The sequence below is a fragment of the Trachypithecus francoisi genome, unplaced genomic scaffold (genome assembly GCF_009764315.1).
Source record: "Trachypithecus francoisi isolate TF-2019V2 unplaced genomic scaffold, Tfra_2.0 Lachesis_group15, whole genome shotgun sequence".
In the NCBI taxonomy this organism is placed as follows: Eukaryota; Metazoa; Chordata; class Mammalia; order Primates; family Cercopithecidae; genus Trachypithecus; species Trachypithecus francoisi.
In genome coordinates, this window is record NW_022681460.1 from 24,980,177 (window position 1) to 25,007,847 (window position 27,671).

Here is a 27,671-nt window from a genome sequence, read left to right on the forward strand (position 1 = left end):
CCAAAGTTTTAGGTGTTTAATATTTATTTATTTAGTTCATAAACAGGCACTGCCCCCTCCAGTCTTCATCCATGGCACTTTCGTGACCGCTTCCTGTTCTGTGGCTTCTTTTAGTGCCCAAGTTATATCACATTTCTTGCTGAAGTCCAGACAACTGAAAACAAACAGACTCACATCTAGGGAAATCAAGAGACCAACAATGGCAAAACACAATACAATGAAATGGAAAAATAATGGTGTTTACAGGAGTGCAGCAATTTAGAGAGTGTCTCAGGAGTGTGGCTCACTGGCAGCTGCAGCTATGTTAGCGTTTCTTTCTGCCTCAAGTTCAGAAACAAGCTGGACTATCTCAGGGTGATTGAATTTTCCTGCAAAGCAAAAGAACAGCAAAAAATACATTCCCATATTGACAAGAGAGTACATTCATTTCCCCAGCTTGATCCCAGGGTTCACTGGGGGCTCTAGTCTGTGATCTGACCCATGCTTCACTCCAAAGCAGAAGGAGATTGCAGGTCCTGGGAAGCGGCCGAAGGGGACCACTTGGCATTTACTCTCTGTCACCCCAGGTGCACCTGAGAATAAGGATGAGACTCAGGCAACGAATCAATTAGGTAGAGCTAGGGGAAACTTCACCAGGCTCCTGAGTGCCTCTACCAGGAAATATGGGAAAACTCAGGTGTGAGAGCTCAGAAAGCTGAAGACAATCTCTGCCCATCCCAAACCTGCAATTAAGTAAGGAGAACGAAGCACCTACATATGAAAAGGCAAGGAGGAAGATCAGAGGGGCTAGGCCCGCTCAGGATGTAAACAAGGATGTAGGTGTCTCTCTTGTAAACACCTCTACACTTCAGTTGGCTGATCTGTACTGTCATCCCTGCTCCTCAGACCTCCCCAGATTTCTGCTTTGGTAGCAACCAAGCTCTAAGCTATCATAGGTCCATGACGGCTAGCATGGGGGACTGTTCACCCCAACATCTCTTCTCTCACAGTCTGTTCTCGCCTGTGTTTGTTGTTGCTTACTGTTCATTCCACATTAAACTCTATTCCATTTATTTCCTATCCTCAACCTCTTACCCGAATGTTTCCTTCCCTTTGTTTTTAGATGCTCCACGTGAAAGGGTCAGATAAGGGTACTGACAGTGGGTTTCCCTAATGTTAACATTGGTCATTACACTGAGTAAGCCAAACTAAAACGGACTCCTGTTGAAAATGATGTTGAATACCTGCTGTGGAATCATAGAAGTCTTGCAGTCTTCCAGGTTCGTGTTCAAGGTCTTCATATTCAGATGCTTGAAGAATCATCTCACATTGGTCTAGCTGCTTCACAAATTTGGCTTCTGCACTAGATTGAGTCTCGTACTCCTAAGTAAAGGGACAATTAAAGCGGCATGATTAGCACTGCATAATAGGGTATCCCGGGAAAATTCTGACTCTGGTACCAGAAATCAGAGTGACAGCTACAAGTACATTCTGTATCGGCCCCATTTCTCTACTGTTTAGAAATCCTTCAGAGACACTTCTCCTGTAATTTCACAGCCTAACACCAGGACTCTATACAAGAAAGATGTGCTCTCCATTCTAAGTATTCTACCAGAAGCCGTGGAAGTCTCATATATTCATCTTACGTACTTCCAAGATCTTTTCTTCCTGTTTAATACCTGTCTTCATTTTAAGATTGTTATTCTTTAGTCTACCTAAGTAGTTTAGATATTTTTGACTTCAAGCTGATGTTTCATCTTATGCCTCTCAAACTTGTATTTCCCTCTCCATTTCATGTCAGGTTTCCTTGTCATTTGTAAATGAATTTCCAGCTTTATCATTTACTTTTGGTTACCACTTCACCTGGGAATCTCTTTGCTTACTTTCCACATGGGGTAGATTTAATTAAGTTTCTCTGGGTTAAGACTATTGAGGACACAGCTAAGATCTGAGGTTTACATGCACTGGTGTGTGCACGTGTTACAGCGGGAAGGTGGTGAATGTGGTGGGTGGGAGCAGTTTTTTACTTTTCCCTTCCCACTGGTCCCTCCCTCTGCAGTGCAGACTTCGAACAAGAAGCTCCAGGAGGTCTGCTTCTTATAGAATTCGATGCTTGCCACCCAACCGCAAGTCCCAATTAATATTATATAGATTCATTCTTCTATTAAAACCAAAGTGCTCCCAAATGGTTTCCCTGCCAAGTTCTTGTTTGTTATTCTACCCCAGATGTGTTCAGATAATAAACCTGTCACGGTTTCTTGGCAGGGTGATGTGATACGAATCACTTAAAGGTTTCTTAGTTTTTATTACATGCTTATTCTTATAAAGGCAGCTACTTGGATTGATAAAGCTGAGAACTGTACAGGGGAATCATTTAAATATGGAACCAAATACACTTTGCTTTATGTCAAAGGCACTTAAAAATAATTTCATTTTATTTGTTTATTCACATTCACAGTTATATATTTATGTTTAATAAATTCAAGTTCATGATTTCACAAAAGGAAATGGAATACTTCAGGCATAGCAGTCTGGAATTTTTTTTTTTCTGTTGAAAGTTGAAAGTGAGAAAAATATTTAAAGACCATTAGGAAATACAATACATCTTATAACAAATTCTTGTGAACTTACAGATTTCTTTTAAAATAAATACAAATTATTGAAATTTTTCCTCAAAAAATAATGATATAGGCATTCTCCAATAAAAAGGCAAAGCACACAAAATAATACTACAGACAGAACTCTAGGGGTGAGAAGAAAGATTGGCATTTGGAGAAATTATTCCAAGTAGCTCTTAGTGTCAGGAAGAGTTGGGTTCAGATTTGCATTTCAGAAAGGTCACTCTAACTACAGGTGGATAATATCTAGATTGGAAGCAGAGAGATCAGATTCTAAGACTGTAGCACTAGCAGAGATGTTATAGGAATCTGGTGTAAGATAGTAACAGTTAAAATGGAAAGAAGTGGTAGGATTTAAGAAATATTAAGGATAGGCCGGGCGCGGTGGCTCAAGCCTGTAATCCCAGCACTTTGGGAGGCCGAGACGGGCGGATCACGAGGTCAGGAGATCGAGACCATCCTGGCTAACACGGTGAAACACCATCTCTACTAAAAAATACAAAAAAATTAGCCGGGCGAAGTGGCGGGCGCCTATAATCCCAGCTACTCGGGAGGCTGAGACAGGAGAATGGCGTGAACCCGGGAGGCGGAGCTTGCAGTGAGCTGAGATCTGGCCACAGCACTTCAGCCTGGGCGGCAGAGCGAGACTCCGTCTCAAAAAAAAAAAAAAAAAAGAAATATTAAGGATAAAGAAGTGAACTAAAATATAAAAGTAAATGAGAAGGAAAACTGAAAATGACTGCCTAGTTTCTGGTTTGAGTAACTAGGTTCATGATAAAAGAGTCAGCAAAAGAGAAGAAACAGACAAAAACTGACACAGCAAAGAAATAGCAAAACCCAAACAAAAACTGGGGGACATGACATTCCAATCAAGTCCAAATATATTCCAGTAGAGACAAACCACCTCCAGTCATAAGCCCTGCATGACACCAGCATGGGAGTAAGAGGATTAATGTCTGATGGACTTGAGAATAGGAGAATCTCAAAAGGGCCAAAAGGTGTTCTCTAGAAATCTCACATTTTAAGAACAGTAGTTGACACTGGGAGGGATCTTGCCCACTCTAGTAGTGGATGAGCACAAGGAGCTTACATCAAAGACAGCCCAGCCCTAGTAAATTTTCCAATCTGACCTGCTGGGACTCCTTTCCAGGAGAGGGCCCACATGAGGAGAAACTGCTGGGAAGAAAATCAAAATTGAGTGGGATACAAATAACACAGATGAAAAAAAGACCCAGATAAAAATGGGGAAGGGGAACAAAGCCAGGAGGACATCTCTAAAAGCAAGCCACCACATTTTCTTTAATGCTACATTAAAAAAAAAACACAACAACAACAATAAAAGCAGAAGCAGCTCTGAAGTTAAAAATGCAACTTGTTCTCACCACAAAATATAGTATGTGAGGTAATGCATATGTTAATTAGCTTGATTAGCCATTCCATATTTATATATTTCAAAATATCATGTTGTGAGCCATAAATATAAACAATTTTTGTCAATTTAAAAATAAATAAAAAATAAAAAAACAAAGAAAAAGAGTAACCAAATTTCCTTTCAAAGTTCAGTAAAACTAATTGCCAATCAAAAGAAGCAACTGAAAAGCAGAAAGGTCATATCCTATATAGCTATCCCATAAGATAAAAAGAATAAGAAGCAAAATAACATCTCACAGCCAATTGGTGTCAAAAAGACATATCAAAAATATACTACATTTTTAAAAGAGAACTCGAATCTATATTTCAGAAACAGATAAAAGACATTAAGAAAATGATACAAGACGAGATTCCCCGGGCAAGATGGCCGAATAAGAATAGCTCTGGTCTGCAGCTAGCTCCCAGCAAGACCAAAGCAGAAGGCAGGTGATTTCTGCATTTCCAACTAGGGTACCCGGCTCATCTCATTGAGACTGGTTAGACAGTGGGTACAGCCCATGGAGGGCGAGCCGAAGCAGGATGAGGCGTCACCTCTCCCAGGAAATGCAAGGAGTCACGGAACTCCCTCCCCTAGCCAAGGGAAGCTGTGAGGGACTGTGCTGTGAGGAATGGTGCATTCTGGCCCAGACACTATGCTTTTCCCATAGTCTTTGCAACCCACAGACCAGGAGATTCCCGCAGATACTTACACTACAAGGGCCCTGGGTTTCAAGCACAAAACTGGGCAGCTGTTTGGGCAGACACTGAGCTAGCTGCAGGAGTTTTTTTTTTCATACCCCAGTGGCACCTGGAATGCCAGCGAGACACAACTGCTCACTCCCCTATAAAAGGGGCTGAAGTCGGGGAGCCAAGTGGTCTTGCACAGTGGATCCCACCTCCATGGAGCCCAGCAAGCTAAGATCCCCTGGCTTGAAATTCTCGCTGCCAGCACAGCCGTGTGAAGTCAACCTGGGACGCTTGAGCTCGGTGAGGGTAGGGGCATCCACCATTACTGAGGCTTGAGTGTAAACAAAGCTGCTGGAAGTCTGAACTGGGTGGAGTCCACCACAGCGCTGTAAACCCGCTGTAGCAAGACTACCTCCCAAATTCCTCCCTCTGGGCAGGGCATCTCTGAAAGAAAGGCCACAGCCCTAGTCAGGGGCTTATAGATAAAACTCCCATCTCCTTGGGACAGAGCCCCTGGAGGAAGGGGCGGCTGTAGGTGCATCTTCAACAGACTTCAATGTTCCTGCCTGCTGGCTCTGAAGGCAGTAGCGGGTCTCCTAGCACAGTCTCAAGCTCTGCTAAGGGAAAGACTCTCTCCTGAAGCGGGTCTCTGACCTCCGTGCTTCCTGACTGGGAGACACCTCCCAGCAGGGGTCGACAGACACCATATACAGGAGAGCTCCAGCTGGCATCTAGGGGGTGCCCCTCTGGGATGACGCTTCCAGAGGAAGGAACAGGCAGCAATCTTTGCTGTTCTGCAGCCTCTGCTGGTGATACCCAGGCAAACAGAGTCTGGAGTGGACTCCCAGCAAACTCCAGCAGACCTGCAGAAGAGGGGCCTGACTGTGAGAAGGAAAACTAACAAACAGAAAGCAATAGCATCAACATCAACAGAAAGGACAACTGCACAAAAACTCCATCCAAAGGCCACCAACAGCAAAGACCAAAGGTAGATAAATCCATAAAGATGAGGAAAAAACAGCACAAAAAGGCTGAAAATTCAAAAAATCAGAATGCCCCTTCTCCTACAAAGGATCACAATTCCTCACCAGCAAGGGAACAAAATTGGAGGGAGAATGAGTTTGACAAATTGACAGAAGTAGGATTCAGAAGGTGGGTAACAACAGACTCCTCTGAGCTAAAGGAGCATGTTCTAACCCAATGCAAGGAAGCTAAGAACTCTGATAAAAAGTTACAGGAATTGCTAACTAGAATAAACAGCTTAGAAAGGAGCATAAATGACCTGATGGAGTTGAAAAACACAGCATGAGAACTTCGTGAAGCATACACAAGTATCAACAGCCAAATCAATCAAGGGGAAGAAACCATATCAGAGTTTGAAGATCAATTTAATGAAATACAGCATGAAGACAAGATTAGAGAAAAAAGAATGAACAAAGCCTCCAAGAAATATGGGACTATGTGAAAAGACCAAATTGTTTGATTGGTGTACCTGAAAGTGACGAGGAGAATGGAACCAAGTTGGAAAACACACTTCAAGATATTATCCAGGAGAACTTCCCCAACCGAGCCAGACAGGCCAACATTCAAATTCAGGAAATACAGAGAACACCACAACAATACTCCTCAAGAAAAGCAACCCCAAGACACATAATTGTCAGATTCACCAAAGTTGAAATGGAGGAAAAAATGTCAAGGGCAGCCAGAGAGAAAGGTCGGGTTGGCCACAAAGGGAAGCCCATCAGACTAACAGCGGATCCTCTGCAGAAATCCTACAAGTCAGAAGAGAGTCGGGGCCAATACTCAACATTTTTTTAAAAAAAGGGCCGGGCACAGTGGCTTATGCCTGTAATCCCAGCATTTTGGGAGGCCCAGGTGGGCAGATCATCTGAGGTCAGGAGTTCAAGATGAGCCTGGCCAACATGGTGAAACCCCATCTCTACTAAAAATACAAAAATTAACCAGGCGGGGTGGTGGGCACCTGTAATCTCAGCTACTCGGGAGGCTGATGCAGGAGAATTGCTGGAACCCGGGAGGCAGAGATTGCAGTGAGCCAAGATTGTGCCATTGCACTCCAGCCTGGGCTGATAACAGCAAGATTCCATTTCAAAAAAAAAAAAAAAAAAAAAAAAAGGAAAAAGTAAAGAATTTTCAACCCATAGTTGCATATCCAGTCAAACTAAGCTTCATAAGTGAAGGAGAAATAAAATCCTTTACACAGAAGCAAATGCTGAGGGATTCTGTCACCACCAGGCCTGCCTTGCAAGACTTCCTGAAGGAAGCACTAAATATGCAAAGGAAAAACCAGTACCAGCCACTGCAAAAACAAACCAAAATGCAAAGACCATCGGCACTATGAAGAAACTGCATCAACTAATGGGCAAAATAACCACCTAGCATCATAATGACATGATGAAATTCACACATAACAATAACAACCTTAAATGTAAATGTGCTAAATGCCCCAATCAAAAGGCACAGACTGTCAAATTGGATAAAGAGTCAAGACCCTTTGATGTGCTGTATTCAGGAGACCCATCTCATGTGCAAAGACACACACAGGCTCAAAATAAAGGGATGAAGATTTACCAAGCAAATGGAAAGAAAAAAAGCAGGGGTTGCAACCCTAGTCTCTGATAAAACAGACTTTAAACCAACAAGTATAAAAAAAGACAAAGAAGGGCATTACACAATGGTAAAGGGATGAATGCAACAAGAACACCTAACTATCCTAAATATAGGCTTCATCTTTGGGGTGCAAGGCTGGTTCAACATATGCAAATCAATAAACATAATCCATCACATAAACAGAACCAATGATTATTTCAGCAGATACAGAAAAGGTCTTTGATAAAATTCAACAGCCCTTCATGCTAAAAACTCCCAATAAACTAGGTATCGATGGAACATATCTCAAAATAACAAGAGCTATTTAAGACAAACCCACAGCCAATATCATACTGAATGGGCGAAAGCTGGAAGAATTCCCTTTGAAAACTGGCACAAGATAAGGAAGCCCTCTCTCACCACTCCTATTCAACACAGTATTAGAAGTTCTGGCCAGGGCAATCAGGCAAGAGAAAGAAATAAAGGGTATTCAAATAGGAAAAGATGAAGTCAAATTACCTCTGTTTGCAGATGACATGATTGTCTATTTAGAAAACCCCATCGTCTCAGCCCCAAAACTCTTAAGGTGATAAGCAACTTTAGCAGAGTCTCAGGATACAAAATCAATGTGCAAAAATCACAAGCATTCCTATACACCAATTAATTATAGACAAACAGAGAGCCAAATCATGAGCAAATTCTCATTCACAATTGCTAGAAAGAGAATAAAATACCTAGGAATACAACTTACAAGGAATGTGAAGGACCACTTCAAGAAGAACTACAAACTACTGCTCAAGGAAATAAGAGAGGACACAAACAAATGGAAAAACATTCCATGCTCATAAATGGGAAGAATCAATATTGTAAAAATGGCCATACTGGCCAAAGTAATTTATATATTCAATGCTACTCCCATTAAGCGACCACTGACTTTCTTCACAGAATTAGAAAAAAACTACTTTCATATGGAACCAAAAAAGAGCTCATATAGCCAAGACAATCTCAAGCAAAAAGAACAAAGCTGGAGGCATCATGCTACCTGACTTCAAACTATACTATAAGGCTACAGTAACCAAAACAGCATGGTACTGGTACCAAAACAGACATTTAAACCAATGGAACAGAACAGACGTCTCAGAAATAACAAGACACACACCTACAACCATCTGATCTTTGACAAACCTGACAAAAACAAGCAATGCGGAAAGGATTCCCTATTTAATAAATGGGAAAATGGCTAGTCATATGCAGAAAACTGAAACTGGACCCCTTCCTTTCACCTTATACAAAAATTAACTCAAGATGGATTAAAGATTTAAACATAAAACCTAAAACCATAAAAACCCTAGAATAAAACCTAGGCAATACCATTCAGGACATAAGCATGGGCAAAGACTTCATGACTAAAACACCAAAAGCAATTGCAACAAAAGCCAAAATTGACAAATGGGATCTAATTAAACTAAAGAGCTTCTGCACAGCAAAAGAAACCATCATCAGAGTAAACAGGCAACCTACAGAATGGGAGAAAATTTCTGCAATCTATCCATCTGACAAAGGGCTAATATCCAGAATCCACCAGGAACTTGAACAAATTTACAAGAAAAAAACAAATAACCCCATCAAAAAGTGGGCAAAGGATATGAACAGTCACTTTTCAAAAGAAGACATTTATGTGGCCAACTAACATATGAAAAAAAGCTCATCATCACTGGTCATTAGAGAAATGCAAATCAAAACCATAATGAGATACCATATCACGTCAGTTAGAATGGCAATCATTAAAAGTCAGGAAACAACAGATGCTGGAGAGGATGTGGAGAAATAGGAATGCTTCTACACTGTTGGTGGGTGTGTAAATTAGTTCAACCATTGTGGAAGACAATGTGGCGAATTCTCAAGGATCTAGAACTAGAAATACCATTTGACTCAGCCATCCCATTACTGGGAATATACCCAAAGGATTATAAATCATGCTGCTATAAAGACACATGCACACACATGTTTAATGAGGCAGTAGTCACAATAGCAAAGACTTGGAACCAACCCTAATGCCCATCAATGTTAGACTGGAAAAAGAAAATGTGGTACATATACACCATGGAATACTATGAAGGCATAAAAAAGAATGAGTTCATATCCTTCGCAGGGACATGGATGAAGCTGGAAACCATCATTCTCAGCAAACTAACACAGGAACAGAAAAACCAACCACCATATGTTCTCACTCGTAAGTGGGAATGGAACAATAAGAACATACTGGCACAGGGAGGGGAACATCACACACTGGGGCCTGCCAGCGGGTGGGGAGCAAGGGGAGGGGTAGCATTAGGGGAAATACCTAATGTAGATGACAGGTTGGTGGGTGCAGGAAACCACCATGCCACATGTATACCTAGGTAACAAACCTGCACATTCTCCACATGTATCCCAGAACTTGAAGTATTAAAAAAAAAAAAAGAAAGAAAGAAAATGATATAAGACATAGAAGAACAACATAAAAACAGTGAAATGTAAGATAAAAGGTTGTTTTAGAAACTAAGCAATAAGGAACACAAGGGTAATTAAATATGATAAATAATGCCTTAAGAGAAATAGAAATGGAAAAGGAGGATAAGTTTAAAAGTTGAACAGAAATGAAGATGATATAAAGGGTTTGATATAAGGTGACAAATAGTGAAGACAGGCAAAGAAGAACCAACATGCAGATACAGAAAAGTCCCAGAAAAAAGCAAAGCAAAGCAAAAGGAAAACTGTACCTCAAGAAACCCTTAAAATTAAATTTTTTAAAAAAAATTTCAAAGTATATATTGAAAATGCTTGCTAAATACCTAAGGATATTAACCCAGAATGAGCAACATGAAGATACATTCTAATAAAATTATCAGACTTAAAAGAAAAAAAATCCTTTGGACACCTATGTAAAAAGAGTATCTGGCATTTAAGGAAAATAAAATTATGATCAGACTTCGACAGCTTCTCCATATTGTCAGAAGTTCAGTCAACTGGAGATACGGTTGGCTTAACAAGTACCCTTTTAAAAATGTCTCTCCCCATCTGTCCCTCAAAGTACAGGTGGGGCTTGATGTAGAGCAGTATAAGGATCCCGGGACCTTAATCTTCAATCTGTTACTTCTATTTTGATATAAATAATCTGATTTAAGATATTCCAGAAAAAAAACTGGGAGCAAAGATTTTACATGTGGTGAAACTGACTTTCAAATATAAAGAACACAGAGAAACTATTAATAACATGCAAGAAGAAGGAATACTGTTCTGTGAGCCTTTCATGAGGAATCTACTAGGCAACAAGTCTCAGAAAACCAAAACTGTTGAGAAATTGACATAAGGACTGGTGACGAACATAACTATATGGTTACCTGTAGAAGTAAAACTAAATGCAGTTAAAAATGAAAAGGTTATAGTGTGTAATGGTGAAATGTTGTTTTAACAATGTAGATATAGTCCAACTATTTAAAAAAATAGGGTGACTCAGGGATAGTATAGGCAAAACCATTTTTAAAATTGTTTTCAGTAATCAGAATTAATGATGGTGGTGTATAAAACTGTCATTCTGAGCCTGGTTCATGTGTAAAGAGGGATAAAGCAAATGAGTATGTATAAAACATTCTAATGCCAGCATCCTCTCTGTACTATATAGCCAGAATTCCTGTTGTGGAAAAAAGGATATGTACCATAACAGAGAAGTGGTTAAGTAAAACCTCTGTAATACTGAAGCTGAATTGAAAACATCAGTATGAACTCACAAGGTATTATATGTACAATGACTGTCCATAACGCTCATTATGTGGTCTTGAAATACCATTTTCTATTTTAAAATAAACAAACAAAAAGCAAAACAGGAGGTCAGGGTGGAATATGCTCAAGATAAAGCTGGAACGCCCTGCCATTTCTGCTATCGAAGAAGCATTATTTCCTATATGAACTGTAATCAGAGTAGATGAGAGTGAAGCACAAAATTATTTCAGCTAATAAATAAAAACAAAAATAAAATATTAGAATATTACCATTTTGAAGCCCTGAAGTATTAAGGAATGTAAGCATGAAGAAAAACTAGTCATTATGTAGTGCACGACAAAAGAATCCCATATGCCCCCCTAGTTTTGCCAAAAGGTTCCAACCTGAGTCTGATCCAGTCTGTGGATCCAGCCGCCAATCTGTATAAAATAAGAGAACAGAGGAACGCGACCTGCACCACGAGTGTGCAAAACTGGGAAACTATGGGAAACTCTATAGGCCAAATGGTCTGGATTCAACAGGTAAATTATAAGAAAAAGAAAGAAATGAAGGGGGAGACTGTAGATTGAAGGAGATTTAAAAGACATTAAGCTTTAAAAAAAAAGTGAGCGTGATTTAAATTAAAATATCTAGAAATGAATAGTTAAGTGATTAAACCTTAAAGACATTCTAGGATATCTGTGAAAATCAGGGTAGTGGTTAATTTGGGTGGGGAGGGTGTTTGGATCAGGGCACAGGGAAGGGCTTTTGTGGTGAATGAAAAAGTTCTAAATCTTTACCTGAGTTGTAGTCAGAAGAAAGTTATCTTTCTAATAACTCATTATGCTACTCTTGGGCTTTTGCATGGTTTTGAGTTTTTTATTTCTCGATAAAAGGCTTTAAAAATAATATAAATGGCAGAAGAGAACAGGTACAGGTGTGAAACTGTTGAGTCGAGGTTCCTGTGCACGATTAGGTGGAGCTGCTCAGGAGGCTGCTGGATTTACGAGTCTGGGGTTTAGGAAGGTTTTTCAGTAGAATCTATGGAGCAATCAGTATATGATTGCTGAAGCACAGGAGGGGTGTGGAGAGAAAAGAAGGCCAAGGACATGGCCCTGAGAGGAAGACACAGATTCTGAAGATGTAGGTTGAAAGAGGGGAACATTTGAAAAAAGAAACAGCCAGAAAGGCACAGAGAAAACCAGGAGAGGGCAATCTCACGACCTGAGGGATGCGGTTTTCAGCATGGGAGTGGCAACACCTCATGCTGCCACAGTGTCAGGCAGCACACAGGCAGAGCGGGGTTGCCGGATTCAGCCACATGAAGGCCGGCTGTGACCTTAGCAAGCAGTGCCTGGTGGGCCTGTCAGTCACAGCATGGTGGCCGTGAGGAAGCAGAAGCGGGAAGTGCAGGCAACTCCTCACCTGTTTAGTTGTAAAGAGAAGTAGGGAAATGTGGCATTCAGGGAAAATTATTCCGAAATAGAGTTGTGTAAACATATTCGCAAGTCTTCTAAAAAGCTGGAAAACTTCCTATCTGACAGCGTCTATGTTCTCAAAGAAGGAAGAGGCAAGAATACTTGCTATAAAATCGGGGAGAAGTGGCAAGGTAGATGTTTGAAGAGAGGGCTGAACAGCTGATGTGGGGCAGAGACAGGGGAGGGGGAGAGAGGGGCAGGGAGGTGACCTGAGGCCCACTGATGGGGTGCTAGCAACCCTGAGGCTCTGCAGAGCCTGGCGGCCAGGGCAGCTGTGACCCCAGTCCCCAGGCACAGAGACTCTGAATCAGTGTTTCGCAGCCTTCTGGTAGTGTAGGAGAGGACATGCGACCAAATGACTCAGATTGGGGTTTCGAAGAGCAAGAGAAGGGCAAGGAGTCCAAACAGGCTGGAGATTCAAATTCTAGGTCCTGAAAATGGAGGACTAAATAGGCAGAGGAAAGGAAAACAGTAAGATTAAACATTTCCTTCTCCTTCCTGGGGAAAATGTTGGCCCTGAGTGAAGTGCTGATCTCTTGAAAGTTTATCTTTTGCATCCTCCCCTCTCCAACCTCCTAGCAACTCTCCCTCCAGGGTCCTGGGGTCCTCATGCTGCTCTACATCAAGCCCCACCTGTACTTTGAAGAATGAATTGGGGGAGACATTTTTAAAAGGGTTCTTGTTAACGTAACTGTATCTCCAATTGACTGAACTTCTGACAATGTGGAGAGAAAACTTGGGGTTAGAAACAATCCAAGGACGGTGGGGAGTGCTAGGCATTTCACATGCAGGAGAGGCTCCCCTTATGCCTTGGGGCTGAAAAGGACATTTCTTTAAGGCCAAACGCAGGTGGTGGAGTAGACATTTCCTGTGATACTTTCAGAAAAAAAAAAGTTTTTTCTTGGCTTGGTGAAATGTGATTTCACCTTCTATGATAAAAGATAAATTATAATCAAGGATGTTTAATGGCTGCAAATAGATGTGATCCTCTGGGCTGAGAAACATTTTAAAGTGATAAATAGTTGTAATTAGCATTTCTAAAACCAATCAACTGTCATTTTCTATGTAACTAATGCTATTCTAAGCTCAATGGGTACAGAATGACCCTACTTTCTTAAACTAAAAACCATGATACATGGACTGGAGACAGGGAAAAATAGAGCTTACTATGTGCCAGGCAGTATCCTCATTGCTTTATGTATATTAATTACTTTAGTTCCTATAACCCTATAATTATTGCCATTTTACAGATGAGGAAATTGAGGCATAGAGATTAAGTAAATTGCTCAAGATCTCACAGCTAGTAAACAGGGGAGCCACTATTTGAACCTTGGAAGTCTGAAGCTTATGTACTAACAATAGACATTAAGTATCAAATGCATAAATTATTACAGAAACTTGTGCTGTGTTGAATACTATGTTGAAAAATGTATGTACACCTACAACCTATAAATGTGACCTGTGAATGTGACCTTACTTGGAAACAGGGTCTCAACAGAAGTGATCAAGTTAAGATGTGGTCTTACTGGATGAGAGTGGACCCTTATTCAATGGAGGGAAATGTGGACATGGGTTCTGACATCGGGCCAATACCATGTAACTACAGGGAAGAGACTGGAGTGATGTGTCTGCGAGACAAGGACTGCGATAACCAAAAGCTACAAAGAGGCAAGGAAGAATCCTCCTTTTGCTTTTGGAGAGAAATCTTTATCAGGCTTCATTAATTCAACCAATGACATTTATAAGATAGTAAAATTGTTACCTGTTTAGGGGTTATCAAGTGTTTTAATTCACTGTGTTTTATATTTATTCGAATTCAAAGCCATTCTAAATAGCTTTTGTAGCATTTATCTTTGGAAGACACTACAGTAAATTCTGCAGTAGTTTTTCACCAGTTGCTGATAGCTAAGAAAATACTTTGATAGATAACTGCCACCATGTTTACAATAATTAGGCAAAAGGTACAAATTATTGTAGAAGTTTTTCAAATTATTAATACAAGAGTGTTTCCCCCTTAGGCGACAATACATGAGGTGCTATTGTTTTTTCTTTTATGTGTAAGATGCAACCTAACTCCACTCCATTATTTTCCAACATATAAGGAATGTTCTGAAAGTTCATTTGAAAGTATATACTTTGAGACAAGGCCCACTTTTCTAAAGAAACCCTGCTATACCTAGTAGTAACAGGTACCATCTGAGCCAGGTTTCAAGTTAGATACCACACATACTTTGCCAGGTTTAATTTTCATGATTATTCAACGAGATAGATATTGAAGGCCTACAATCTCTTATCTTAAACCCTGGGGCCAGAGCTTTGAGATTTCAGCATTTTCTTATTTTAGAAAAATAATATGGTACATGCGGTATATACTAAGTCACGCCTCTAGTGAGGTCTGGGACAGCACTCAGTTGCTGGATGAAGATTTCTGCATCAAAGCATACTAATTTTCATGCCAAGAGAGATGGATGAGGACTCTAAATAGCCTCACGTTGGTTCAGGTAAGATTTGCTGTCTAATGAGTTCAGGTCAGGTCAAATTTCCTCAAAACTGGTTCTCTGAACTTTTCGAATTTCATAACTGGGGATAAGGGTGTAGGAACCTGTATGACTCTCATTTTCTAGTGGAGAAAATGAGGTTAAATAGAGTCAAGTAACTCACACGTGAGTGTGTAAATAGGAGTTGGAATTCAAACTCAGGTCTCTGGCTGCAAGGCTCCGGTCTCTGCATCACACCTGAATGCCTTAAAATGGCTATTTCATCCCATCATCAACCCAAACCACAGAAAATGGCAGTGCCAGACAGAATCTGAGCGTTACATGGCATTTCTAGGAGAGGGAGTTGTACAGGATTTCAACCCTGGGCACTTCCCCTCTCACTCCTAAGACAAGGGACGACCTGACCCAACACATGAGGTAGTAAGACAGGAAATTCTGCCAGCTTTGGCAGAGGCAAAGCGGGAAGGGGCCTGAGTGTAGAAAGGGAAGGTGGAAGATCAAGCTCTAAGACAGGAGGATGAATATGAACTTTGAAGAAAACGTGAAAAGTAAGAGTGGGAGGGAAGGCTATCCACGAATAAGAGGAAGTTTAGGGCTCAAGCAAGGAAGGGCCAATGTGGACTGGCTGGAAGAGAGAAACTAATTAGAAATGGGAATTGTGTTTTTCCCCTTCACAAATGAAAGACAACAGCAGAAGACGGAAGCAATGGGAAAAAAGAGCTGAACCTGCCCTTTACTTCCAGCCCAACCTCCCTTCACCGTCAGCAGCACTGGGAAGGGAGTGAGCACTGGTAGAGCCCTGTTCCATGCCACGCATCTCTGTGGCACTTCACCTTTGCCTCATCGAACCCTAACAACCCTCCGGGGTCTTACAGATGAGCAACAGACTCAGTGAGGGAAACGTGCCGAGGTCACAGAACTTCAAAGTGGAGAGGTGGGATTCAATCCCAGCTCTGAACTATCTCCAAGTCCATGTTCTTTTCAAGGACCAAAAATGGGTCGGTGTGGGCAAAGCAGCAAGAAATCCAGGGCTGTGAGTCAAGTGCCAGGAGTTGGGGTGGGGAGGGAAATGGGGAACTTGGAGAGATACAAAATTTCTATCCATCAGGAGAAATTTCTGCAGCAGCTGGGAAGTGACAGACATAAACCAGACAGTAATAAGTTAAGAGACCCCTTGTTAAGATCATCTAAGTCAACTACAGCATCAGGGAGCCATATAAATTCAGTTACAAATTAAAAACAGTAATGCATTATATATACTTACTTCCCAAAGTTCATAGAGCTCCTTTCTGAGGTCCTCTGGTAGTAGTTGGGTTATCTGCTTCATAGCTTCCTAAAATATCAAACTATTACTTTAATTATATTGACATTTATCAAAGTTAACAACTACTCTGCAAAAGACAAATAGTTCGGATTCTTACAAACAACTCCCACAGGGGCAGCAGAGTAACTGGCCTATATTGGACAATATTTATAGCTTGTAAGGAAGGCAGGCAGTTGTATACCTTAAAAAAATAAGTGTAATCATTCATATGGGCTTTGCTTAGCACCTATTTTGTGATCTACAACACAACAGACATAGAAAAGGACAATGAAGAGGTCATGAGACAATTACAAAAATATCAGAGGTGTTCCAAGGATTTTACATCTGTGGATAAATCACAACATACCACAAACATTTCAATCATAAGCATACGAGAGTTCAAAACAAACCCGAGTGTGGAGAATGGAAAAGGAATACTGAATTACAAAGCTCAAAGAGATTTTTTGTATATTCATTTTCTATTGTTAATATGTTTTCATTGCAAGATGTAAAGTACAACACAAATGAGCAATTATTGCCATGAACATAAATGAAGTTACATGATAGAATTTTGTAGACTCACAGACTCACAGGCTGAAAAGGGATTTTAAACAGCACTTAGCTAAACCATCCATGTAGTATCTGAACCCTTCAATAGCATCATGGAACACTTCTATTCTCTTTCCAAAAATGTATGCAGTGGGAGGGAGCCTAGTACCTCAAGAGGCTGCCTGCATGGCTTTCGGCAGTACTGGCAGAAATTACTTTCTTATATCAAGCTGAAAATTTTCCCTGTAGTTCTTCTACCACACCTAACCCATCCCTCCTGCTTTCCTCTCACCCACAAACACAATGTCAAACAGGTGGACAGTGACCCCACTGGGCTGGACTATCTGTGGCCACAGTGACTGGTCCAAGAGATAACCTTATAATTCAAACCAGGCCACTCAGGGGCCATCTGCATTTGTCAAGAAAAGGCTAGGAGAGAAGCCATATTCCCCACCACAAGGAGAAGCGTGAGAGTTAGCCAAAACCTAATGAAAAGCAGAGACGAAATAAGAGAGTAGAGGTTGGCCTGTACTTCTAGGCTTTCTGTATTTTCTAGTCCCAAAGATTTCAGGAGCTACCCTTATCCACCAGTCTCCTCCTTTATTTATGAGTTACTCCAGTATCCTTCCTTTATTACTGAATTACTCCAGTATTCTCAAATGGCTTCAAATTCTTTCACCACCTTCATTCCATACCTTTTAATCAGCCTCAGTTCTTCTAACCACAGAGGCTAGGCTCTTTGAACGGAATATGGCTATAAAAACCATTTTTGGCAATATAAAGGTCTTACATAAAATAAAACAGTGAGTTGCAGGAAAGCAATGAAAACAAAATTGGACATTTGTGTGTATATTTATTTATTACTGGGAGAAAAAAATGTTACAGAATACAACCACTTCCAGAGCAAACCACATTTGCCAATGTCAACAATCCACTCTTAAAAATAACATCACCATCTTGAATGGCTTATTGAGTTACAGAGTGGTAGCATCACACTACCCTTAGTATGAAGAAATTTAGTGTTATGTTGTACATGCATTCTTCCTTGTTTCTTTTTCATAAATTTCAGCTAAGAATACTTGAGAAAATACTTTATATTTTCACAAATCAACTGTGTCTTTATAGATTGCTTTTCTCTACACTATTCCAGAAACACAAGTTTGCCAATTACTTCCAGTTGAAAAGAAAGAACTAAATCATACGTACATAAAGGTATATGAAAATCTCAACTTTAGAATGCAAATATGAAAGTCCTGCTCTGACAAGAGACTATTTTATTCTCTTTAAAACGACACACCCAGAACTGCATACAGTGATTTATGTATGATCCAAGGTGGAAGAAAATGGAATCATCACCTTCCTCATGCTAGATACTATATTCCTTTAAGAGCAGTGTAAGACTGATTTGGCTTTTTGGTGATGATGTCCAATTACTAAGTTATTAATAGGCTTCTTGTTGTTTACAATCACCATATTCTTTAAAAAACAAAACAGCAAATACGTTGTTGCTCTCTTCCTGAAACCGAACTATGATTTTCTGAATCTAGGCTGATTGATATTTGTTATCACACAATCAGAACTGCATTTTTGCAACCTTGTAGAGAGTTAATATTCTTTGTTTGGCAGCATATACCAGAATCAAGCCTACCTTTTTAATTGAACCCTCTGATATCAACATGGCTCAGGTCCAGGGTACACAGCTAAGTATGCCAGTCTTTCCCTTCCTGGCAAGCGATGAGCCCTGCCACTTCCACTTCTATACTGAGTTTCACCTTGTTGTTCAGACATAGATTTAGAGTGACAGCTTCCCTAGCCTCTTCCTCTGTTAGCAAAATATGTCAAAAATCTGCCTAAAGTGCTGAGCTGAATGAAGCTTTCGGCAAATATTTTGTGTCAGTTTTGTGACAAGTATCTGGAAGGTATTATTCATCATTCAGACACTGATGAGGCTGAAGAGTGTAGCAGTCAACTGAAGACCAGATCCAGACTGGGTTTCAAACCCAGCTCACCATTTATTAATACTAATTGTGGAACCCTGAGCAAGTCATTTGACCTCTTTGTCCTTCAGGTTTCTCATCTACACAATGGGGTCAAATAATGGTACCTACCTAAGAGGATCATAAGGATTAAGCAGTTAATACACATCAAGTGCTTATTATGTGCCAATACTAAGCACTTTGTAAATCTGGCACATAATAAGCACTCTATACATGTTTGCTATGTTTTTCATTTTCTCCTTCTTGTCATGCTCACTCTATAATAAAGCTCCATTCTCACTGTAATCTCCCAGTTCTTTAGCAACTTTAACCCTCCCAGATACATGCATACCACGACTCTGCCTTCTGTTTCAATAAGGTTTTCCCTTTGCAAAGGAATATGACCTGCCACCGCTGTATTCCAGCTTCAAGTTCCACTTCACTAGATCATGGTGATCCTTATCAGACATCATTTATCAACTCGCATTATAATACCAAGCGTATGTTAATATGTTTAGGAATGAGGCCAGACTATAAGTATTGCTTTTGGCCCCCTTTCTAAATTTGCTTCTTCTATGCCCTCATTCTCCCTTTCATCTTAATACCCACTTTTCTCCAAAACAATCAGCTCTCCAGGTTTATCAAGTACAGTTGGTCCTCCATATCTGTGGGTTTTGCATTAATGAATTCAACCAACCATAGATTAAAAAAAAAAAAAATTGAAAAAAGATACAAATAAAAAACAATAGTGTTACTATTTACATAGCATTTGCGTTATATTAGGTATCATAAATAAAACAGAGATGATAAAGTATATGGGAGGATATGTGCAGGTGATATACAAATATGACACCATTTTATCTTGAGCATCTGCAGATTTGGTTATCTATGGGGGTCCTGGAACCAATATTCCATAGATACTGAGGGACCACTGTATTTTTTCTCCCTCCTACTTCAGTTTAGAGGCTCACTGATCTAGCCAGCAAGGGCAAATGAGGTTTCCTGGTTCTCATTAGGCAGATTCCACCAGGAGCCAAGAAATCCTCACTTAATTATCTTAATGCATGGTTCAGACATCCAAATCTTGTTCATGAACACCATCTGCACAAAGAATTGTTCACCTCTCTCATTTTCTTCTCTCTTTCCAAATCCTGACCAGCAGCAGGAAGAGGCAATAGAACATCAGTGCTCTCCAAACCTTTGGTTTCTTGTCCAAGACCTTGTGATTCTTTACGATGTTTCCCCATTGCCTTCTGCTTATGACATTTATTCACCTGTGAATCAGCAGGAGTGGGCAGCAGTCAGGAGGTTTAATGAGGCCTGAAAGGTTTTTCATCAAAGCCAGGATATAGCATCCTGGAAGGCAGCAGTACCCTCTCTGATTGCTCAGGTCCCCTCTGTGCCTGTCCATGGGGTGTCACCAGCCAGGACTCAGCTCGTGTAGGAACAGTCGTAGGTCTTCCTCACTTCCAGTTGTTGGAGATGGTTTACGCTGACTGGTTCTTCTCCAGAAGGTTTTGACTTGCTCCTCTGTGGAGTGAATCTCAAATTCACTGTGTGCTTCCAGAGGGAAGTCTGTCTTTTTTCTCTGGGCCCCATTTCTCCTTGCCTTCTCTTCACTTGAAGGTCTTCGATGACTCACTGGTGCTTTAGAATATGACTTCTCATCCACAATGTCCAGATTTACCCTTGAATAAAACTATCCTGCAACGAGCTGTATAACTGAGGAATTTTTTCCCCTCCTTTCCCTCTGTGTTATACTTCATTACTCACCATCCTCTGGTTCAGGTGCCAATTCCTTTCTGCAACTCAGAATCTCGAACTAATTGGTTTCTTTTTATATTAATTCTGCCAGGCAACAGAACAGTTCTTTATTCATAGCAGTGCAGACTCATATAGAGAAACATTTCCTTAGACTCCTCCCCTTTTCCTGTCTTGGTCAGCCTGTATCTTGGACCTAAACTTTGGCAGGAAGAACACATTCCTTATACGATTCCCCTTGTGCCTATACTTTTGGGTAGGTTGGAACTCTTAAACTGGGACCCTCGTTCCTTGTGGCCCTTCTTACCTTTGGAGGGCAAAAATCCTGCTGGCTACTGAGCCCCTGTTAGTCTATAGGTGTATTCAAAATACAGATCAAAAGTTTCTTATGTCTTCCTTTTCTACATAGACACAGTAACAGTCTGATCTCTCTTTCCTTTCCCTACAAGCTCCAGTCTCCCCAGCTCTGAGAATAGACATTTAAGCCTACTTGCCCTGTTAAACTATCTCACTAAAGACTCCTACTACTCAGCAATTTAGGACCAATCTCTTAGGCCTCCAATAAAAGTAGCTAGCAATAACTCTTGAATTGAAAATCAACCATTCAGCATTCAAAAAACGCTTCCTTCATTTTCCAACTTCTGCTTCAAACACATCTTCCTCGTTTGCCGTGGGCTCTGGGTTTAGAGTCCAAATTGATGCTAATTTAATACATTATTGATGTTATTCATTTCTTTCTAATACAAATATTTGATTTTTCTTTACCTTCAGCCCCTAAGTTAAAGGAGTAACTTAAAATTTACTAATTAATAATTATAATAATGATTCGATTTGTGATTTATAGAACTTCTCTCCAAAGAGCTTATTTAGCATGGAGAATTCCTACAACCTCATTTAAATTCCAGCTATTCCCACTATTCTAATGAAAGTTGTACTATCTACATCTACATATTAGGGAGAACTGAAACCAATACAATTTTCTGTCCCTGTGTTAAACAAGGCTGGGAGCAGACATAACCCCTCTTACTGTGTTAAACAAGGATGAGACAAGTGATAGGGTTTGGATGTTTGTCCCCTCCAAATCTCATGCTGAAATGTGACCTCCAGCATCACAGGTGGGGCCTAGAAGGAGGTATTGGATCATGGGGATGGATCCCTCATGAATGGTTTAATGCCATCCCCTTCGTAATGAGTGAGTTCTTGATCAATTAGTTCAAATGAGATGTGGTTGTTTCAAAGAGTATGACACCTCCCTACCCTCTCTCTCTTGTTCTCGCTCTTGCCATGTGATGCACTTGTTCCCCCTTTGCCTCCCATCATGATTAGAAGCTTCCCAAGGCCCTCAACAGGAGCAGATGCCGGCGCTATGCCTCCCGTACAACCTGCAGAACTATGAGCCAATTAAACCTCTTTTCTTTATAAATTACTCTACTATTAAAAAGTCAAAAAAGACTTTTTTTTCTCCACAGCTGGTGAGGCTGTAGGGAAAAGGGAATGATTATACACTGTTGGTATGAATGTAAATTAGTCCAGTCAGTATGGAAAGCAGTCTAGAGATTTCTCAAAGAACTTACAGCTACCATTCAATCCATCAATCCCATTACTGAGTATATACCCAAAAGAAAATAAATCAGTCTACCAAAAAGACACATGTACTCATATCTTTACTGTTGCACTATTAACAACAGCAAAGACATGGAATCAACCTAGGCGCCCATCACTGGTAGACTGGTTAAAGAAAATGTGGTATATATACACCATGGAATACTATGTAGCCATGAAAAAGAATGAAATCATGTCCTTTGCAGCACTGTGGATGGAGCTGGAGGTCATAATCTTAAGTAAATTAACACAGGAACAGAAAACCAAATACTGGATGTTCTCACTTGTAAGTGGAAGCTAAGTATTAAGCACACATACACATAATCAAGGGAACAACAGATACTGTGGACTACTAGAGGGTGGAGAGAGAGGGGGGTTAAAAAAACTACCTATTGGCTGGGCACGGTGGCTGAAGCCTGTAATCCCAGCACTTTGGGAGGCCGAGATGGGCGGATCACGAGGTCAGGAGATCGAGACCATCCTGGCTAACACGGTGAAACCCCGTCTCTACTAAAAATACAAAAAACTAGCCGGGCTAGGTGGCGGGGGCCTCTAGTCCCAGCTACTCGGGAGGCTGAGGCAGGAGCATGGCGTGAGCCCGGGAGGCAGAGCTTGCAGTGAGCTGAGATCCGGCCACTGCACTCCAGCCTGGGTGACAGAGCGAGACTCCGTCCCCCCAAAAAAAAAAAAAAAACTACCTATTGGCTTACTATCAGGGTGACAGGATCTGTACTCCAAACCTCAGCATCGCACAATATTCCCATGTAACAAATCTACACATATATCCTGTATCTAAAATAAAAGTTGAAATTAACAAAAATAAAATAAAATAAAATTACCTGGTCTCAGGTATTTCTTTATAAAAGCTACGAAAGAACAGATTAACACAACAAGCAAAATCCAATCTGCTGCTTACTCCAGAAAATCCCTGCTTCTGGAAGATAAGGCTGTAAACCCTCTAAAACAGAGTCAACACTAACAGTTTACTCTTCAAAACTCATTACGACCTTCCTTCATATGTTTACTAATCTAAATCTATTATGTCCTAAACTGTGCAATCCCAGCTAGTTGCCTAACTTGTCAGATCCATCGTAACACTCTCCAGCCCAGGCCCTGAATCTCTAAAATTATCCTCCCCTGACCTTCCCCTTCCTAAGACACTACTAAGACTATCAAGGCAGTATTCTCCCTAACTGCAACAGGTCTCATAAACTTAGCTTTGCTTCAGCAACAGGTTTTTCTGGTGGTTTTTTGCAGAGTCCACAGTCAACACTGACCTCTTCTCGCCTATGTTTTTCTTCCTTGGGGATGTTATCTGCTGGTGCTATGTCCCCAACGATGCATTCTGCCATATCATGAACCAGGGCTAGGCGTACACATCTGATCAGGCAAGAAATGTTGAATAATTACACAGAATTATATTCACTATAAGTTCCTTCTCTATACTCTTCCAAAATTGCATAAAATATATTTTTTTCTCCACTTTAACAGAGTATTTTAATGTAGTGTTTTCTAAAGTAGTTATATTCTGCCAGCCTACAACAGTTCTGATCAAAACTGTTAGTTCATATTCAATAAAATACATGTGAGTGTAGGGGAAATTGTTAGCACAAATTTTTTTTCTTAAATGGTTTGTCTCTGAAATCTCACTTTAAAAGGCTGATAAATAGGCCGGGTGTGGTGGCTGACACCTGTAATACCAGCACTTTGGGAAGCCGAGGCAGGAGGATCACCTGAAGTCAGGAGTTTGAGACCAGCCTAGCAATATGGTGAAAACCCATCTGTACTAAAAATACAAAAATTAGTCAGGTGTGGTGGCACACACCTGTAATCCCAGCTACTCAGGAGGCTGAGGCAGGAGAATCGTCTGAATCTGGGAGGCGGAGGTTGCAGTGGGCTGACATTGCACCACAGCACTCTAGCCTGGGCAACAGAGTGAGACTCTGTCTCAAAAAAAAAAAAAAATTATATTTAACAACTTTCATGTTCCTGACACATGTGAATCATTCAGTAAGTGGTTATGACTATTAGTGGTTAAGGAACGGTAGTTGTGATAATCATCATCAAAACAGGAAGTCAAGTAATGAGATAAATGCCCGATCGGGCCAGTATGTTTTAGCCTCCCATACTACCCAGGCAATATAAGGCCCAACACTGTCCTATGAGATTTCCCTGCGTCTACCCTCTTTCTGGTCCAGTTCAAATCCCAGACTACTCCAAATTGCATCTCTATTGGACTTCACTTTCACTTTGTACTATTTGCCAAAAACTTCCTCAGCTCCACACCATCTGCTGAGTAACAGAGGACTACTCAGGCTTTCCCAATGAACCCTTTGCTGCAGTCAAGTTGATTTATTTCTCATTTGCAAAATACTCCTTTACTTTCCTACACTCAGGGCTTTGGTTTATCTGCCCTTCTCTTTGCATGCAGTGCCTTCTCCTACCTCTCTATGTTAACCCTCTAGAGCTCAACTCAGATTGCACCTCCTTCATAAAGATCAACCAAGAACAGGTGATCTCCCCTACTCTTAAAATACTTAACATTTGCGACTATAACTTATGTTTCACTTTTTTTTTTTTTTTTTTTGAGGCAGAGTCTCGCTCTGTCTCCCGGACTGGAGTGCAGTGGCCGGATCTCAGCTCACTGCAAGATCCGCCTCCCGGGTTTACGCCATTCTCCTGCCTCAGCCTCCCGAGTAGCTGGGACTACAGGCGCCCGCCACCTCGCCCAGCTAGTTTTTGTATTTTTAGTAGAGACGGGGTTTCACCGTGTTAGCCAGGATGGTCTCGATCTCCTGACCTCGTGATCCACCCGTCTCGGCCTCCCAAAGTGCTGGGATTACAGGCTTGAGCCACCGCGCCCGGCCATGTTTCACTTTTTATAGAAGTTCTTTTGGGCCTGTGTAAGTCACTTGGGATTTATTTACTCTCTTATATGCTAGGAAACTTACTTTTGTTCTGTGCTCAAAAAGCATTTTAACACTTGTCAATTGAATGAAGGGGGAGAGGATACCTCTTTCTCAGCTGCCTCGCACATACAACTCCAAAAAGAGCCTCACGAATGTATGCTACTACATTCATAATGCTACTACATACATAAAATATAGTACATACATAATGCTACTACATACATAAAAGGCACTAGAAAAGAGCACACAGTGTACTAATACAATGCTAGAATTTTAGACATAACACACTCACCTTTAAGGCCCCAATATCACACTTAAGTCTCCTCTGACACCCTAGGCAGGCTCTATCACTTGCCAACAGAAAACCCAGACTGCAGTTTACAACAACCGAGGCAACACAGCCCACAACCTAAATATGTATGGTTTGCTTCAAATAGTTTTTATCCACCTATAAACTAACCTACAAGGATTTGACATGGGTCTCAGTGGTAAGAACGGGTGCACACCCATAGACCAGAATCCCTCACGAGCATCAAAGTCCAGCTCAGCTTACCGGTCTTTGTTAAGACGGTCATCTTTGATCACCATAGCCATAACTGCCATCCGGTACATGTGATCTGACACGCTCTCCGGCCTCTGGACATTTCTGTATACCCAGCCAGTCCGTGGGACTCTCTGATACATATGAAGAAGAAAAAAGTTTTTAAAAACAAATACTAACTATCTGCTATGCTCTTCAAGAGATGTCCAGGATACAACACACAGAAGCCAGGTCATAGTTTCAGAACCTACTACAAAATGTTTTGCTAAACTAGCTGAAATGATAGACATCTGGAATCAAATGAACTTGAGAGCTCAGAGAATGAAAGGGGGAGAAGACAGAGATAAGTCACAAAGTCCATTCGTCAAATTACTCAGTTACTGATGTATAATTACGGAACATATGCAAGTTCTTTAAAAAAAAAAAAAAAACCTGCATTTTTCCTAACTACAAGAATTGCGGCTTTTTGCCTTCAAATAATCCTACACAAGCAGAAAACACTGTATTGAAGGCTCTGAACGTGAACGAGTGATAGGCTTCCAAATTCTGAGGCACAAGGGGTAAGGGCACTTCTAATTGCTTGATGCTACCACCAGCCAGGACTCTTCCTTTTATTCATATCATAACCTCATCTTGTGAAACTGCATTTCTTCCTCAGAATTCTACATCGCTAAGGATTGTTATAACTAGTAGAGTGGCATGAAACAGATAATTTACTTTGAACTTGGGAGAGAGACGGGGAAGACGCACATGATGAAACTCGTGTGTATGACATTAAATCCTGTTTGGGGGGTGGCGGGGAGAAAAGTCTTGTTTCTGGAAGTAACTGTGAGACAGAGGTAAAGCGCTCCACTTAAAATCTGCAGAGCCGACAGATTCTATTCTTTCTACCCATGCTCAGAAGCAGCCCCACCCTACACACACACACGCGCACACACACACACACACCCACCCACGTGGTTCTGGGGTCTTGAGCCCCGGAAAAGCTCAGTGCAGGAAGGGCGAGGCCGGCTGCTCTCGGGGAACCGGCGCGGCTGCAGGGCGGACATCGCGGCCCCCGCAGGCCCCGCAGCCCAGGGCTCTAGGCTCTGACTCCGCGCCGTCCCAGCAGGCCCGGCTGCCCCTCCGGCTTCTTCCTCGGTCCACCGTCCGCGAGGCGCGGCCACATCCCCTGGACTGGGGCCTTTCCCGAATTCGGCGTGGCGGACCCAGCGCAGGAGGGGGAAAGGCCGCGGGCCCAGCGGGGAGCCGGAATCTCTGCCGCCCCACAGTCCCGCCCGCTCGGCCGCGGCGTCGGGCCTTGTGCCCGCTCACCTTGAGCTGCCCCACCAGCCGCAGGAACTGCAGTAGGGACCGAGCCCCCTGGCCCAAGAAGGTAGCAGAGGAGACCGAAGCCATGCGGCCACGGACCCTGGCTGGGCGGAGCAGGCCGAGGGGAAGCTCCTCCCCGCCCCCCTCCTCCCCCCCTTGTCTTTCTTCTACCTCCTCTTACTCTTCTTCCTCTTTCTCCTCCCCCTCTTATTCTGACTTCTGCCCCCTTCCTCTTCCCCTTCCAACTCCCTCCTCCTCATCCTCTTCTTCCTCCCCCACTTCCGCTTTCTCCTCCCCTTCTTCCTCCTGCCCCTCATCTTTTCTCCCCCTCCTCTTCTTCCTCCTGTTTGTATTCCTCATCTCCCTCCTCCATTTTCTCACGGTTTTCTCAGACCCTTCTGTCCAGACTTCCCCTTCCTGGCCTTGGTGTCCGCTGCTTGGGCATTGCTCCATCAGTGGCAGACACCTTGCTTGGCACATACTGGACACTCAGTTTTATTTTTCTTTGTGAAAAATAAAGCTCTCCTTTCTAAATTTATGAACCTCGTTATTCTTCAGTTGACAATGTAAAACCATGAAATTGGATGAGGTAACCTGGCAAGAGGGTGTGAATGAAGGAGAAAAGACACCCAAGGCCTGAACCCCAACATTTAGACTTTGGAAGATCAAGCGAGCAGCCAGTGAGGTAGGAAGAGGATTAG

The 27,671-nt window shown here is 41.6% G+C and overlaps 1 protein-coding gene and 1 long non-coding RNA gene across 3 annotated transcripts; both read right to left on the reverse strand.

Annotated features, from left to right (window-relative positions):
* Window positions 1–6: 6 nt before the first annotated feature.
* On the reverse strand, window positions 7–27,255 carry HDDC2 (HD domain containing 2). Of its 2 annotated transcripts, XM_033234465.1 has the most exons (7): window positions 26,974–27,255; window positions 25,672–25,793; window positions 23,487–23,589; window positions 16,283–16,351; window positions 1,224–1,362; window positions 245–368; window positions 7–154 (listed from the first exon to the last, which is right to left on the reverse strand). In XM_033234465.1, exons 1-6 carry the CDS (start codon window positions 27,055–27,057, stop codon window positions 271–273), a joined length of 615 nt encoding a protein of 204 aa, XP_033090356.1. In that variant the 5' UTR covers window positions 27,058–27,255; the 3' UTR covers window positions 7–154; window positions 245–270. The 2 variants fall into 2 exon arrangements, with proteins under 2 accessions (XP_033090356.1, XP_033090357.1); XM_033234466.1 differs by lacking the exon at window positions 16,283–16,351 and having other exon boundaries at window positions 7–368; window positions 26,974–27,196.
* On the reverse strand, window positions 16,793–22,364 carry LOC117097025. Its single transcript, XR_004442777.1, has 2 exons — window positions 20,620–22,364; window positions 16,793–20,545 (listed from the first exon to the last, which is right to left on the reverse strand). It is a non-coding gene; the product is annotated as an uncharacterized LOC117097025 (long non-coding RNA).
* Window positions 27,256–27,671: the final 416 nt, after the last annotated feature.

Excerpts from the sequence above, each read along its gene's own strand:
- HDDC2 (XM_033234465.1), bottom strand. The coding sequence starts at position 27,057 with ATGGCTTCGGTCTCCTCTGCTACCTTCTTGGGCCAGGGGGCTCGGTCC. Across the intron at positions 16,352-23,486 it reads AAAAACATAGGCGAGAAGAG|GAAGCTATGAAGCAGATAAC; the intron begins GTCAGTGTTGAC and ends TTGATATTTTAG. Across the intron at positions 369-1,223 it reads CTTCTATGATTCCACAGCAG|GAAAATTCAATCACCCTGAG; the intron begins GTATTCAACATC and ends TTTGCTTTGCAG.